The 15,802-nt window shown below is 43.7% G+C and overlaps 1 protein-coding gene and 1 long non-coding RNA gene across 3 annotated transcripts; one reads left to right on the top strand and one right to left on the bottom strand.

Annotated features, from left to right (window-relative positions):
• The first annotated feature begins 451 nt into the window (after positions 1-451).
• LOC111948850 lies at positions 452-2,845 on the top strand. Of its 2 annotated transcripts, XR_002874847.1 has the most exons (4): positions 452-544; positions 1,522-1,716; positions 1,938-2,074; positions 2,547-2,845. It is a non-coding gene; the product is annotated as an uncharacterized LOC111948850 (long non-coding RNA). The 2 variants fall into 2 exon arrangements; XR_002874844.1 differs by lacking the exon at positions 2,547-2,845 and having other exon boundaries at positions 1,938-2,539.
• A 7,417-nt stretch (positions 2,846-10,262) lies between these two features.
• Positions 10,263-14,195, bottom strand: LOC111946323 (formin-like protein 20). The gene has a single exon (XM_023948908.1). It carries the CDS (start codon positions 11,746-11,748, stop codon positions 10,564-10,566), a length of 1,185 nt encoding a protein of 394 aa, XP_023804676.1. The 5' UTR covers positions 11,749-14,195; the 3' UTR covers positions 10,263-10,563.
• Positions 14,196-15,802: the final 1,607 nt, after the last annotated feature.

Raw genomic sequence — 15,802 nt, 5'->3', positions numbered from 1 at the left:
ATTAGTTTAATAGTTTAAAAAAGATATATTTGGCCTCTATAGGAAAACAAAAGTATATCTAATAGGAAGTTTAAAACTTGCAAGTAGAAGTCCCATTTTTATGGTTATTTATCTAAATTTCCATTTATTTTTTAATGTTTGGTAGAATATTTTGTTATGAAACATTGTTAAACTGTTTCATATTCATAAAGAAAAAATGCGGATATATATGCATCCTTTCCTCGATGTTCTGTGTTTTATTTAGAATTTTGACAAAAATAAATAAATAACAAAAATGGCTTCAGAAAAAAGCCTCCCAGACTTTAGCATTTAGGTCAACTTTAGTGATTTTTTTCTTGTTTTAAATCCAATGGAATTTAGTGTTGGATTCATCAAAAAATATATGTAATTAATAAAACATAACATAAATATTTTTAATCAAAACCCAGTAAAACCGGAAGATTCCCGAGTAACTTCCGGTTGCGAGTGGCGCGAATTGCTCTTCCTTCGTCATTTCAATTCTTTCAGAAACAGAATAAAAAAAACAAGAAAATGAAGCTCTGAGGTAAATTCCGTTTTTCTATTTAATATTGTCTAACTTTTAGTGTTGATTTATGAATTTACATCCCTGTTTGGTGATAATATTCGTAAGGAAATTACGTTTTTTCGTCCGTGAGAGGTTAGCATAAAATGTTGCCAATAGGCTTTTGAGAAGTTAGCGCAAATGTGAAATAAATATGCTATAATTGATAACTGCTTTTAAGAATGTTACTTTGTAAATATTGAGTAGATATAGTTAAAGTTACCCAAGAAAAAATTGAATATGTTAGAAAAAATATAGGTTTATTTAAGAATTACAGTGAAATAACAACATGTTGGAAAGCAATGCAGTGGCTGACATACATGAGGTCCTTAGGCTAAAAGCTAGAGTCTGTAATGTAAACTGAAAGTTAGAAAACAATACAAAAAAAATAAACTGAATAACCAAATTACGATAAAAATGTGACACGAAAAAGGAGAAAATCAAACGACTAACAGAAAGAAATGAGTCTACAAAGAACAAGTGAGAAACTTGTGAACCAGAAAGCTTTGCAGAAGATTTACAACTTTTCGAAGATTGAGGAAACGTTGTTGATGGAGAAACAAATCATGATGGAGGACGAGGCGTCCAGACTAAAAGTCTATGTTTTATCCACGAAACGGAACGCTGACAAGAGTCAAAGAAAAAGAACCAATTCTCCAACATGTACAACAAAAAATCCAAACAATTGATGAGGAAAATTGGTGACCAGAAGGAAGATATTGAAAAATAAACTGTCTGAATCAAGAAGCTCAATAGTAAATGGAAGGAAGGCAGGATCTACTTGTGGCAGAACAGGAGAAGCTAAAATAAATAAATAAATAAATGCAGGAAAATGGCGAGAGAACAAAATAAAGCCGATGGCCCTGTAACGGGGAAAAAACGTATTTTCTGTCTTCTCTTGTTTCGGTTTTCACGATAATATTGCACAAATGCAAAGACTTTCATATGCATCATTTTAGATGAAAGAGGAACCCCATTGGAGCAGAACGCAGTCATGATGTTTTCAGCTGCTGGTTTGCCTGGAAGCTTTGCTCCTTTTTCTCTGTAAAGGATGAAGCAGAGATGTTCTTCACGTCCACTTTTTCCAGAGCGACTGCGGTTCGATTCCCGGCTCCTCCCTGCAGCAGGGCCATCGCCGATGCTGAGAGTTTTATGTGAGTTTTTAAATTTTCTTCAATCATTTTCAGGCTGTCCGGTTTTGGAGAAGGAAGACTTGGAGTGTGTTCTGCTTTCCATCTCTGTTTCCTAAAGCCAAAGAGCCAAAGAGTTGCAGGACGGCCGAGAGAAAAAACATTGGTTATGTTTATCTTGATGCTTGTTTGTCATTTTTTTCTCCAAAACTCCAACCTTCTGCTTTTTTCCCTGGATTTTCTAGCCTTCCAGGCGAGCAGATGAAGCCCACGCCGATGCTCGTGTGCTGCAACACCCACCTCAGGGCCCGCCGGCAAAACCCCTTCTTCTCTGCTTCAAGTCGGCGCCGAGGCTCCACAGGTTCTGCTCACGACCGCTCAGGTATGACGCAACCTGCAGAGCACGCTGCCATCATGCAAGCCTCCAACTTTCAGGCTTGGATCCGTCTTAAATCAGAGGATCGTTGAGTCATTTTTACTTTACTGATCTCCTGATTTGTCTATTTATAAATAAAGATACACGACAATAAAAGAAGAACAACGTTTTTTATGAGGCCAATGCATCATTTCCATACCATAAAATGGAAATGAATCCTTTTCAGCGAGCAGGAGGGTCTGTGAAGCAGACGTGGGCGTCTCCACGCACGTCTGCAGATGCTCTCCTCTCTGTGATCCAGAGGGAGTTTGCTGTTCAGGGTTTCTGCTGAGTCATGACTTCTCCTCCTGTTAACGTTGATGTGCAGCGTGCCGCTGGCTGGCGAAGGTCCACGTCCTTCTGTTGTCCCACTTCTTCAAATTGTTGGTGTTTTTTTTTTTTATGTTTACCGCGGCCTCGCCATTGATCACGCACACAGCAGCACCGGCCCCCGCAGGAGTGCGCTCGCCGTCGGCCGTGGCCGTTAAGGAGAGGAGTAATGCTCTTCTGAAGGGGAGAGGGCGGCGTTCTCCTCCGGGCCTCAGACCGTGCACCTCCGTCATGGCAACAGCAGACGTTGTCGAGCAGGTGTGTTAATCATCGGGGACAGATCTTTATTGCAGTGTCATAGTTTCAGAAAAAAGGCTACAGTGGCGAGGGGGGCGTGCGGCGGCGTGCGGACAGAAAGATCTGTCATCAAACCTTCAGGGTTAAATAAAAAGAAGGTGATGCACAGGCTGTGATAGACTTCTGCATCTGTCTTTGAAATGAATAGGAGGGGGGCCACAGCAGGTGTCAGCCTGGGTGGGAGGGTGATGCTGCACATATTTACCCCTTTCCCGCCAGCAGGGGGCAGTGTAGCTCCAGTATTGATCGGTGGGAACGGTTCATTTTGCTGAATGACGTCTTTGAGTTTGTTTCTGAGACAAAAAAAAATAATAATAATTGAAGTGGCAGAAATGTGTAACGCAGCTTTTAGATCAGGAGCGTGAATTGTAACTAAGGAACTGTCATCTGATAGAAGTAATGGCTCACTATGCAGCGACACAGAGAGGAAAATGAAGATGAGCAGATTTGGACCGGAGCCCTGGAGGAGCAGACAGATACAGTTCAGCTGCTCCGACTGTGACATGTTGACTGATAGGAAGAGCAGCCACAAAAAGGGAGTGTTGGAGTCACTTCAGTCATTGTTGTTATGGCATCTGCTCTGTGCTTTCCCAAGGATTTCACTGAAAGTAGCTTCTTTATGCTGTTAGGGATCTCAGTGTTTCTAAAAAATACTAAACTACTGACATCAAGAACTCTAAATGTCCTATTAAAAACAATGGATGTCTAAAATTGGAAAAATACAAAAATAGATAAGCAACAAAGGAACAACCAGTGTAAGATGCACAATAGATACTCAATGTACACCCCTAACAGACCAAGTGCTTATGGTGACGGATGGCTCATGTAGTGAAAGAAACAGTAGGATAAATGCCCCCCCCCAACAGAGGGACACGAGTGAAAGGGTGCCCCTCAGTACGAGTGACTAGGGTGACGGACGCTCCCCAAATCGAGGGACCAGGGAGAGGGACGCTCCTCAAATAGAGGGACCAGGGTGATGGACGCTCCCCAAATAGAGGGACCAGGGTGACAGACGCTCCCCAAATCGAGGAACCAGGGAGAGGGACGCTCCTCAAATAGAGGGACCAGGGTGACAGACGCTCCTCAAATAGAGGGACCAGGGTGACAGACGCTCCCCAAATTGAGGGGACCAGGGAGAGGGACGCTCCTCAAATAGAGGGACCAGGGTGACAGACGCTCCTCAAATAGAGGGACCAGGATGACAGACGCTCCTCAAATAGAGGGACCAGCCTGATGGATGCTCCCAGACTAGGGGACCTAGGTGATGGGAACCCCCCCCCCCCCTCCTCCTCACAGAGTGACGCACCCTCCCCAAACTGAGGGAACAAGGGAGACGAACACCTCTTTGGCAGAGGTACCAGAGTTACTGCCGTTTCCTGGACTGAGGGACCGGGGTGACGGACGTCCGCCTGGACCATTGTGCATCAATCTGGTTTTTAAGTTAAATGTGTCTATCAAATATGGTCATATATAAAAATGATGATTTTTCTTTTAACATATAAATAAAAAATAAAATAAATTGTCAATAGGACAAATATGTTTAAGATAAATTTAATACCAAACCAAAGATTCATCCAGATAGTTTAATGCGGCTCTCCAGAATGTCTCTGCTTTAACGGCGACTCTAAAGACATTTGACATAAAAAAAGACACTGAGAGCCCAGTGGTTGTTCTTTAACTACTCTTAGCTAACATAGCTAAGCAGTCAAAAACATCAAGTAATGATCTAAAGCGGTTGTCTTGTAGGTCCTTTAAAGTTTCTCTTCTTTATGGCCCTCAAAGCTAACTTTAGCCTTCTTTCTATTTATGTTTTTCTCCACCATAAAACCTTTCATCCGATGTCTGAATCCAAACTCTGCAGCCAAAGTCTCTTTATGTGGGGGGGCCTGCATTACGCTGCATTGTCCCTGCAGAGAAATGACTGAAGGTTTTACTGTTTAGTGCAAAGTCAAATGCTCCGTAAACATCTCCCTAATTTAGATGTTCCAGTGGTTTGGCATAGATGGAAAATTATAAATATGTTTTTTCCTTTCCCGCTCTGACTTTGAGGAGTTTTCCTGTAGCAGAAGTCTTCCTAAATAATTAGAGAATGAGCCGCAGTGATGAATGTTTTTATGTTTCACTAGGGAGCAGTGGCTCTACAAGCTGGCATCGCTCTCTGTATGTCATATCACACAAACTATAGAGTTTTTTAAGTGCTGGCTAATGAGATTCAGGCCAGATTCCATGAAGGCAATTTGCACATATTGGTGAAGATGACTACAGTGGATGTAAATGAAGAAAACTGCCCTGAAAGCACTTGATCCAAAGCCCTGGCTATCTGGTGCCCCGTAACTACACAGCACTCATCCGTGTTAATAGTGGATCTATTTCAGTGTCACATTATAAAATCATTTCTGATTCCACGGCCTCATTGCTGCTCTAATGCTCGTCTAAAACAATGGACTTGGTGGGCCAGATGCACTCTGCTGTTAGTCGATTGGTTTTGCCCGATATGGTCGTGTAGCGCCGCTCGGCTGATACGGAAAACCACGATGGAGGGTGTTGAGATTAAAAAAGGAGGCTAACAAATGTGGCCACGAGATGCAGAGAGGCGGCAAAAGAGGGAGATAAGAGAGGAAAGGGCGGTGAGAGATGGGAGCCAGACCAAGAAAAAGCAGATAAGAATAATAAGGTGTTGGCGGGGAGAAGCGATGGGGGGGGAAAAAGAAAAGAAAAAGTACCGGTAATTGGTGAGTGGGTTTTGAGGAAGGGACAGAAGATAAAGGGGGGAAAAAGGAGGTTTGTGCCCCAGCTCAGCAAAAACAGGAGCTGAAGGAGGTGAGAGGCTAACAGGATTGTGTGGAAGCTGGACACGGATGAAGCTGTTGCCCTTTGACGGGACGGCGTGCGGCGTGCGGTCGGGCAGTGTGGGAACAGGAAAAGCGGGAAATGTGAGCGTTCTTTTTATTTATTTTTTTCCTTCTACTGAATAAAACAGAAAAGCTTGAAATCAACCAGCAGATAGATGTCAAGTCTTCTGTTTGAAACCCTCGCTGTCAAGATGAACTTGACTCTTTGGCCCCTCGTGACACAACCACAAGACAAGAATGTAAAAAAATAAATAAAAAAGAAACAAATGTTTTTATTTCACTCCCACTGTGGTCTCAATGAACACAATTAACACGTCTTTATGCTCCTGAAAGTGGAACGGCCGCTTTAAAGTGGAGTGCAGAGGTGAAGGACGACTTATTAAAGCTTAAGATTGGGTGGGGGGGGTGTTCTGTGAAGACCTTTGATTATAATTGTTAAAACTAAAGCACCTTGGGCTGCTTTTGTATGTAAGATGATTTTTAAATCAAGTTTTCATGGTTTGTTACCTAACTGAACTGAGCCCCCCCCCACACACACACACACACACTTGACTTCGATAGAGAAATTCACAAAAGTATTTATGTATTTTTTCCCCCCAATCAGATTCCTCAATAAAAGTAGGTGGAGCCTACGTCCATCGTTCAAAACGTTCTACAGATTTCGTTTAGCTCGCTTTTAAGTGGTAAGGGCGTGGCCTTCCAACAAGCTCACTCCTGATTGGAGAAAGTGGTTGCCATAGAAACTCAGACTGACTCGGACTAATCGCTGCTTAACTGATGACGTTTGGCTCCAACATGGCGTCACCTAAAAAATGGCAACATTGACTTGGATTGGTTGGAACCGGAAGTTAACCAAAAAAAGTGAAATCGGTGCAGTTAAAGTCACGTGTGTTTTGGAGGCGGGACCTACGTTTCAGATGATGTTTGATTGGCCATTCTATGTGCCAATCAAGGGACGGATTTCACGATGATTTGCTGACAGATCTTAAAAAAATACATTTTCAGGTTATTTATCTTTGATGGGCTGCAATCTACCGTCACATCCTTTACCATTGACCTGAGAACCCCTGCTCTAAAGAGGCCGTAAAAGTCATAAGATTGTCTTAAATTCTGGTGAGTGGGTCTTAAATTGTTTCTCATCAGCGCGATGTGACTTCCTGTCACTAGGATGCCCTAGAACTGGTCGTAAATAGTTTAAGAACTGCTAGCTAATAATCTTATGGTCTTTGGCGCGTAGAAATGGGGAAAAAAGGCATGAAAATATGGACTAGTGTTACTGGTTAAAACCGGTTAGCAGAAATCACGGTTTGAACACGATTCACGTATTGTGTGACGGGTATTTAAACTGGCCGATCTTTCACCCTTCTAGCACTTTACACCGAGTGAGGGTCTACCACTCCCTCCGCCCAGCTCACAGGACTTTGGCAGGGTGGTGTGTGGCGCGGATGCGACACTGGATATGCGCTAGGCCTTTCTTGCGGATCTCCCCAGCTGGGGTTCTCCCAGCTGTTACGATAATTCAAAGAATTGCGAGGGCTTTGGCTGGCGCTGACCATGGTGCTGACGCGATGTGATTTCTGCCCAGTCCGCTGAAAGTCAACATGAAGAAATTCGCTTTGACTTCCAATGAAGCGCGGATTTACCAGCTCTTTGCTAGGTTTATTCATACTCACTTGCTTTTTATGTGGTTCCTGTGTAATACATCTTTGAAAATTTCATGTAAAGACCACAACTTTACTCACTTTTTTCCACGTATATTCGCGTACCAATTTTCGTCCATGCAATATGCGCAAATTGTACGGCCTTAACCTTTGTAAATCTGTAGACGCCATGAAAACATATTGGCTGTTCAGCTAGAACTCAGAGTAGCTTATTATAGTACACTTCTGTACATTTACAACAATTTTCCAACGACGTGCATACAAATAATGTCTCTAAATGAAGCTGATTGGTGCTCAGGTCCTGTAGGATAAGATTATGAAAGTTCCAGGAAGTAGAAATGATCTATTTGTGTTTCTCCTCCTGATTATGATGAATGCAGTTTGTCATGGTGAGCAGTAGCTTCAAAGTACATCAATTCTTCTTAAAAAAAACTGACTGTTACTTTAAAAATATGGACTTCTGGGACATATTTTCCATTTTTAAATGTAATCCAAAGCCGGGTTTGCTCTGCTTGTTGATTTTATTCACTTCCTGTCATGAGTACTGCAGACACAGTAGTGTCACATGATGGTAAACCTCCGGAGACCATCCGGGCTGCAGATATAACGCGCTTTGGTCGACAGATTTTATTTCCAGGACAGTGTTGGGTAATTTCTTCTTCAGCTGCTCATTTTCTCTGGAGGTGTAACACCTCAGATCAATACCTCTATATTAATGGCTGTAAATATTTGCCCATATCATATTGAACCGCCATTCTGTCTTTGTTGGATGTAGCTGATGGTGTTGAAGAACCTTTTCTCCTAATAATGGTCTTTTTATCTAAATTTAACGTATTTAGAAGGCCAAAACGACCTGATTTATGTTGTTACATATTTAATGGTATCATTAAGTTCCCTTTATTTAAACATACATTAAAATGTGTCCCCAAAGATGACACTTGAAGATACATTTCTCTATCTGCGCTGTCAAACTCCGACCTGGAGACGAAGCACGGCTGAAGCTCCCAGCCGTCCTCAGTGATGCCGTTCACGCAGCATCCTGCCTCGGAGTTATGGATGTAATGTAAACGGGGGGGGGGACCATCTGAAGTGTCGTGTTTACCAGCACTCACGGAAATTGCAGGCTTGGTTGCTTTGAGCCCCAGGAAAGTGTTAAAATATACACAGTTAGGATTCAAGCTGCACCAAACGTGTCTGTAAGCAATCAGATGCAGAGGGCCAATTTAACCTCTGATTGTTAAGAAGAAGAAGAAGAGCTGGGCTCCAGTTCATCCAGCATTTGTTAGAATTCATGTCATGTTCAGATCAGACGCAAACGATTTGTCGAAATTCAGGACCAAACTCCACAGTGGATTGTGTTTATGCTTCTGCAGTATGAAGGTAATAAAACCGGCCAACCTTAGGAGTGTAGAAATTCAAACTGCTGTGGCTCATGCGGTTGAGTTTTTTTTTTTTTTAGAATACTTCATTTATTGACAGGAAACCATCTGATCTTCTGCTCTATAACAGGTACAATCCAATAGGTCACTTGATTTGAAGGGGGGCTTGGGATTTTTAGGTTTTGGGGGGTCGTAGAGAGGAGTGGCGCGTCTAAAGACGATCGCCCGTCGAGGTTTTCGGTCAAGAATTACAAATTTTAGGCATATTTGACGTAGTTTATATGCAATTGGGCAAATTTTACTCATGTTTACTGCAAATTCGTAGCTTTCCACGACCGTTCCAGGCATGCCTAACAGACTTTTCAAGCATGCACCACCGATGTATAGCTTTTATTTTGCATGTGGTTTCCTTGAGGCTCGTACAGCCACCTCAAGGGACGTCATGAAAATGGAACCTACCGTTGTTGTGCATACACCCTTATTGTCTAAATTTCTTACAAAAACATGACAAATCCGTACGACACACCTGCTTCCCCTTTACTTATCCTTATGTTTTGTGTACTTGTTCACTAGGACTATAACATTTGAACTCTATACAGGCCCATTGATCGGTCTACATCCTGGATATTTTGTTTGCTCGTATCCACCCGTAAGGGCAGTTGGGACTACCAGTAGATACTGAATTCTTGGTTCTTCTGCTACCAGACACGGTTGTGTGGTTTTCTTCCCACATACCTGACATGTTGACGAAGACTGAAGACGTCCATCTAAACATGTCAGGTATGTGAAAAATACACAACCGTTTCGGATAACAGAAGAATCAAGAAGTCAGTTAATAACACAGACACTATAAACTTCATTTATGAAAAAAAGGAGACATGCAAACAGGTTGCGTCAGTCTTTGGCCACAGACGCGGTTTAGGGTCACATTTTCTCAACACAAGACCCGTTTTTTGTGTTCCAATGATTTAATTTATTTTTAAACTTCTCCTTAACTATGTCCTTCTTGTTCCCCCCCAAAGGCATTTGAGTGATTCAAACTTCACAGTTGGCACTTTGTTACTTGGTACAATAAATTAGACGCTTTGTGGACAAACTGAACAAACAAAACAGCTTATCTGTTCCAAACCTCAGATTACAGGAAAATCCACTACAGACCTCTCTCATGTAAAGATAATGGAGGTTAGTTTACTTAAAATAACTGTGTTTAATCTAGTATGTTGGGATGTAGAAAACATTCACCTGGAATTCTAAAAGTTTCTGAAGAGGATTTATTTGACTTTTGTTTAGACAAACTTCTTTTTTTTACTGAATCTGCCTTTAAAAAGTGTAGGTATTAATCAGGTAAACAACTATATTGAAATGCAAATTAATATTGATTCTAGATATATTGTTACAATTCTTTACATATGGTAATATCCCACTTTTTCGCATTTCTTTATTATAAAAATAAAAGTCCTAAAGAAAATCCGACCCATGCTGAGAAGGATCTGTTAATAAAAAATTGGTAAATATTACTAAATCAATGTCAAACTTGCCTGTATTGAAACGTATTTGTGGTCTCCCATCAGCACGTCAAAGTTGATTTTATGAAATTTGGCGTCCTGCGAGCTGCACATGGCGCTCGGGTGACGGGCACATGACATTTCCTCTAACCAGAGTGCCACATGTTCTGTAAAAGGGTTCAGGTCATGTTGCAGCAAATGTACCAGTCAATCCCTGATATTGCGGCCTCTGCCACGGCCAATGACTGTCTGAACGGCTCATATGATGCTGTCGAGGAGCAGCCAACGGCCTGTGTGCTACAGACATCAAATGTCAGAGGGGATTGTGGAGTTGTTCCTGTCTGTGGACGATGTTTATGCATGTTTATAGGTGTTACATTTTCTGATTCTTCAGGGAAATTACAGTAGCTGACAAACTTGACAAATGCAGGTTTATGCAGGAAAACAGTTATTAGTCATCCAGAGAATAACAAATGAAAGACATCTAATTTGATACACAATCGTCTGTTTGTTTATTGCAAGAATAAAAAAAACAAAACACTCATAATAATAATAATAATAATAATAATAATAATAATAGATGACATCCAGCCCATCTCTGTTCTGGTGGTGGTCCCGGATGCACCCAGCCAGACTCTTGTGATGTGGTCTCTGATAAACCGCAGCCCAACTCTGTTCCGGTGGTGGTCCCGGACACATCCCAGCCCGCCTCTGTACCGTTGGTGGTTCCGGACACATCCCAGCCCGCCTCTGTACCGTTGGTGGTTCCGGACGTACCTCAGCCTGACTCTGTTCTGGTGGTGGTCTCGGACGCACCCTAGCCCAACTCTGTTCCTGTGGTGGTCCCAGACACATCCCAGCCCGCCTCTGTACCGTTGGTGGTTCCGGACACATCCCAGCCCGCCTCTGTACCGTTGGTGGTTCCGGACGTACCTCAGCCTGACTCTGTTCTGGTGGTGGTCTCGGACGCACCCTAGCCCAACTCTGTTCCTGTGGTGGTCCCGGACGCAACCCGGCCCGCCTCTGTTCCGGTGGTGGTCCCGGATGGAACCCAGCCTGCCTCTGTACCGTTGGTAGTTCCGGACGTACCTCAGCCTGTCTCTGTTCCAGTGGTGGTCTCGGATGCACCTCAGCCTGACTCTGTTCTGGTGGTGTTCTCGGACGCACCCTAGCCCAACTCTGTTCCTGTGGTGGTCCCAGACACATCCCAGCCCGCCTCTGTACCGTTGGTGGTTCCGGACACATCCCAGCCCGCCTCTGTACCGTTGGTGGTTCCGGACGTACCTCAGCCTGACTCTGTTCTGGTGGTGGTCTCGGACGCACCCTAGCCCAACTCTGTTCCTGTGGTGGTCCCGGACGCAACCCGGCCCGCCTCTGTTCCGGTGGTGGTCCCGGATGGAACCCAGCCTGCCTCTGTACCGTTGGTAGTTCCGGACGTACCTCAGCCTGTCTCTGTTCCAGTGGTGGTCTCGGATGCACCTCAGCCTGACTCTGTTCTGGTGGTGTTCTCGGACGCACCCTAGCCCAACTCTGTTCCGGTGGTAGTTCCGGACGCACCCCAGCTCGCCTCTGTTCCAGTGGTGGTCCCGGATGCACAGCAGTCCGACTCTGTTCCATTGGTGTTCCTGGATATACCCCAGCCCGACCCTTTTCAGGTGGCGGTCTTGGACACACCCCAGCCCGTCTCTGTTCCAGTGGTGGTCCCGGAAGCACCCAGCCCGTATATGTACCAGTGGTGGTCCCGGAAGCACCCAGCCCGTATATGTACCAGTGGTGGTCCGGGACGCACTTTAGCCCGATCCGTCCAACAACTGGTCCATGTGCGGGTGACTGACCACTGGCCCTACCTCCCGTTGCACTCCGACTCTGCCACGCCTGCCGCAGACTCGCCTGCACTCTCAGCCCATGACTCGGTGGACGCCTCTGTTCCTGTTCCCGCCTGGGCCTTGGCTGACGCCTCAACGGCCAGCTGGAACTGCCAGTACCCGATGACTGGCCTGTTCGCTGGTTCACCCCGACTTTGCTACGCTAGTCCTGACCCAATGCAGGCCTCATTCCCCACAGGCCCCTGACCCGCCTGACTCCCCGCCAGTTCAGACTCTGCCTGGTCCCCTAGACCTGTCTCGATGGACAGCACGGCCTCCGGGCCCTCCTCGTTTGCCTCGGCGGGCGTGGTTGCTCTGCACCAGCGGTTCTGCCCACAACTCAGAGGCAAGGTTAAACTTTAACCTAAAACCTCTGTTGGGTATAAATGTTGAGAATTAAAGAATAAAAAAAAAGATCTGCTAATGAAGATTTTTAAACTGAACGCATTCTGGACAGAGTGGATTTACTGATAAATCTGCCAAATGATTGCATTAATTCCCGATTAATTACGGACAAATTAACACTTTTTTAGAAATTGCACTTGTCTCAGTTTTAGTCTATAACTATTGTCGTGTTCTGAAATATGAAAACAAAGGTCCAACTATTTACTCACTTGAGCGTTTTTTGTAAGCTCAGCACAAAACACGTTTCACATTAAGTGCAGGTCTTAGTGTCTGTGTACACTTCCCACGCTGCATCGCTACTGTGACATCATCAATGTGGGATTTTGTAGTTCTGGATTGAAAAGAAATCCCCTTTGCTGGTGTAAATGTAAAGGTAGGAAGTCTGCTGTACTAGGAAAACTTGATCAAGCCACCTTTTTAGTTGTTTTCCGATCTTTTACTGCAAGGTCACAAATTTAAATGAAAATACCTCAAAATGAGACTTTTCACAGCAATTGTTAGGTTTGATTAAGAATAGAATAATCAGATGAATTGATTACAGGTCATGATTTATTTATCACACATAATCACTAAAAAGAAAAGCGTACTTTACCGCAGAGATTAAAAAGGTAGACCTTGTTATAGTGATGGACAGCTGTACAGCTGGATGCGTTTCTGTAATCGTGTCTTTACTGCTGCCCATCAGAAAACACACCTACGCTATAATGCAGCGGTTTCAAAGTCGATCACTGCTTTTTTAAATAAATCGTGAAGCAGGGGGGGGTGCGTGTAAAAGCAGGCTATTCACAAGACGGATCACATCCCGCCAAACGGGCCATTAGGAGCGAGCCGTGATTCATAAACAAATGGCATGACGATGACAGGGCGGAGGGGAAGATGGCTTTTCTATGCGGCTGCACTAAATGCAGCCGTTAACAGGAGCTGTTGGGATAAATCAAGCAGAGGCCCGAGCCCTCCACCAAACTGGAGGAGCCCCCGCCGTCCGTCGTCTTTGTCGGAAAGCATCCGAGCGGCTCGGTCGTTCCCGTGGACTACGCGGACGGCGCCAACTCCCAACAGCTAGTTCCTCCTACGACCTTAACCGTAACCCGGTCTCACAACGCCGCCTCAGATGGGTCCCGTCATTTTTCATGATGCATCCTAAGCCCACCGCCACATCACAGATTAGTAAATCAACAGCCACACATGTAAGGAAATATACAAATAGCTGCAATTATCTGCAGTGAGGTAGGCGCTATTAATCATAATAATGGGTGATGCCAAGGTGGCGGAGCTGTTAAAGGAAGCGTTTCATTATCCAGGACTCCACACAAGGTGTCTTCTAGCATGATGTGGCTGTCGGCCCACATGTTTAGTCACGCTCCCGTCAAAAATGAACCGTGGACCCCCTCTTTGACACCCATTCAGCAGTAAAATAAAGCGACAGAGGAACCCAAAGGGCCGCGCTCAAACACTGAAACTGTTGGAGTAAAGGAAATTTACTGCAGCTAAAGCTGCAGTTTATGAGCGCTTACCAAACGTCTCACAAGCAGCCCGCTAATAAATACCAGCTACTTGGCATATTGGTGAACGGAGCCCCGTTCGTGTCTAGAAGCTGCTGACTCGGCCGCTGTGGGTTCAAAAACCAACATTATGTTTTGGTTTGCCATTTCTGTCATAAATAGTAATGGAGCGTCTGAGCTCAAGGACTTTGGGGCTCTAAGAGTGCAGATCATTTTTATGTTCCGTCTAGCTGGAACAGGAACACATGTTTATGATACCGGCTCACAACTGTCTCTGTCTTCAAAAATGAGAAGAAGAAAAAAACATTGTAGTAGAACACAACTATGATAAAATCAGTTTTTTAACTTCTGGATGTGCTATGGAGAACTAAAGAAAAAAACTTGTGACACTTAGCTGTTTTTTTTTACAAAACCAAACACGATTATACTCAAATTTAAATGATATATCTTCCCGTGTGAAGCTACAATTATAGTGTGTTGACTTGCATTCAAGCGGCCACCTTCAATGAAAAGTCTACTTGAATACACATTGCAGAAAGATTTATGTTTATTCTAAAGACCTTCTCTTTCTAACCTGCTCAAAAATCTAAAAATCATTAGCATATCTAGCCTTTGCCTCTTGTTTATTTTATTGCTTAATTTGACCAAATCTCATTAAAAAAAACCTGTAGTTTAGTCTCTTATCACACAAAACCACCTTTAATGTTTAATCTTTCCATTTTAGCACAAACTCTACCATAGGAAAGTAAAACCATTGTAATTGATTAGGAATAAACTCCTTAATGGAAAACAAAATGAGGTGGCTTTATAATGGCATTACAGCGAAATGAACAAAGGTTTTACAGGAACATCTGGACTGGGAGAACCGGGCTGTCAGATCCACTTAGCTCCTTTTAGTGTTTGTTGTATTCTGCTGATGAAGGAATCGATAGCAATGCGGCTGCTCACTGGCAGCTTCTTAAGAAACGGTGTAGTGCACCAATCGGCACAGCCTTCAAACACGCCCGCCTTGTTCTGTCCAGGTCCCAGAACAGTTGTGGGCCACTGAGGCACAGGAACACGGACGCAGGTTTGAGCCTGGAGCGTTTGATGCCCAGAAACACCAAAGAGTGGATTTGGTTTTTTTCCCAAAGCTAATTCTCACAACAGCTAATGTTTAGAAGGTTCCTCATGTCGATAAATTAACGATTAATAAACTAATACGCATTAAAAAGTGACTTTCATTATAATATAAGGCTGTGGGGAAATTGTGCTGGTCGTGCCTCAGAGTGTGAGGACTGTTTTACTTGTGGTTTTGTTTTTGGAACACTTTTCTTTTTTTAATAAACCCATGATTCGTAGCATGTGATGCTAATATAGCCTATGTGGCTTTTAAGATGGAAAAGGATGCAGGGATGGTGATCGTGGTGGTTTTGGGTGTCGTACAACAAACTTATAAATAAATGGAGTTTATTGTGTTGGTGGTATCATGGTTTGGGCTTGTTTTGAGTGTTCAGTCAGGACTTGAAAAGGAATTAAAATCACTGGGATTTATCAGAATTTAAAGTTTTAAAAATTTCTGACTTGTTTAGAGAACGGACTTTTCTTCATTTGACCCAATACTTAAAACAGTGTTAAGAATTTTTTATCACAAAAGCTTTAACCTTTTGAAAACCCACTCCAATCACCTTCTGATCTATTTTTTTAAGCGTTCCCAGTGGTATTTTAAGTCCCAATCCATTTCTAGGACATAGTTTCTGCAGAGCAACAGCAGTTCTTTAGAAATTCCCCTCTGAATTGTGGGTAAGCCTGTCCTGCTTTACCGACAACATCCCGCTGTTTACACTCTCCCGCTAGCTTACAGCCCCTCCCAACCCCAACCTAGCATTAGCAGTGCAACAAAAAGGGCGAGCGATATCA

Source organism: Oryzias latipes, chromosome 2 (genome assembly GCF_002234675.1).
Source record: "Oryzias latipes chromosome 2, ASM223467v1".
In the NCBI taxonomy this organism is placed as follows: Eukaryota; Metazoa; Chordata; class Actinopteri; order Beloniformes; family Adrianichthyidae; genus Oryzias; species Oryzias latipes.
The sequence above is the reverse complement of the archived record's forward strand: the minus strand, read 5'-3'. Positions and strand labels throughout refer to the sequence as shown.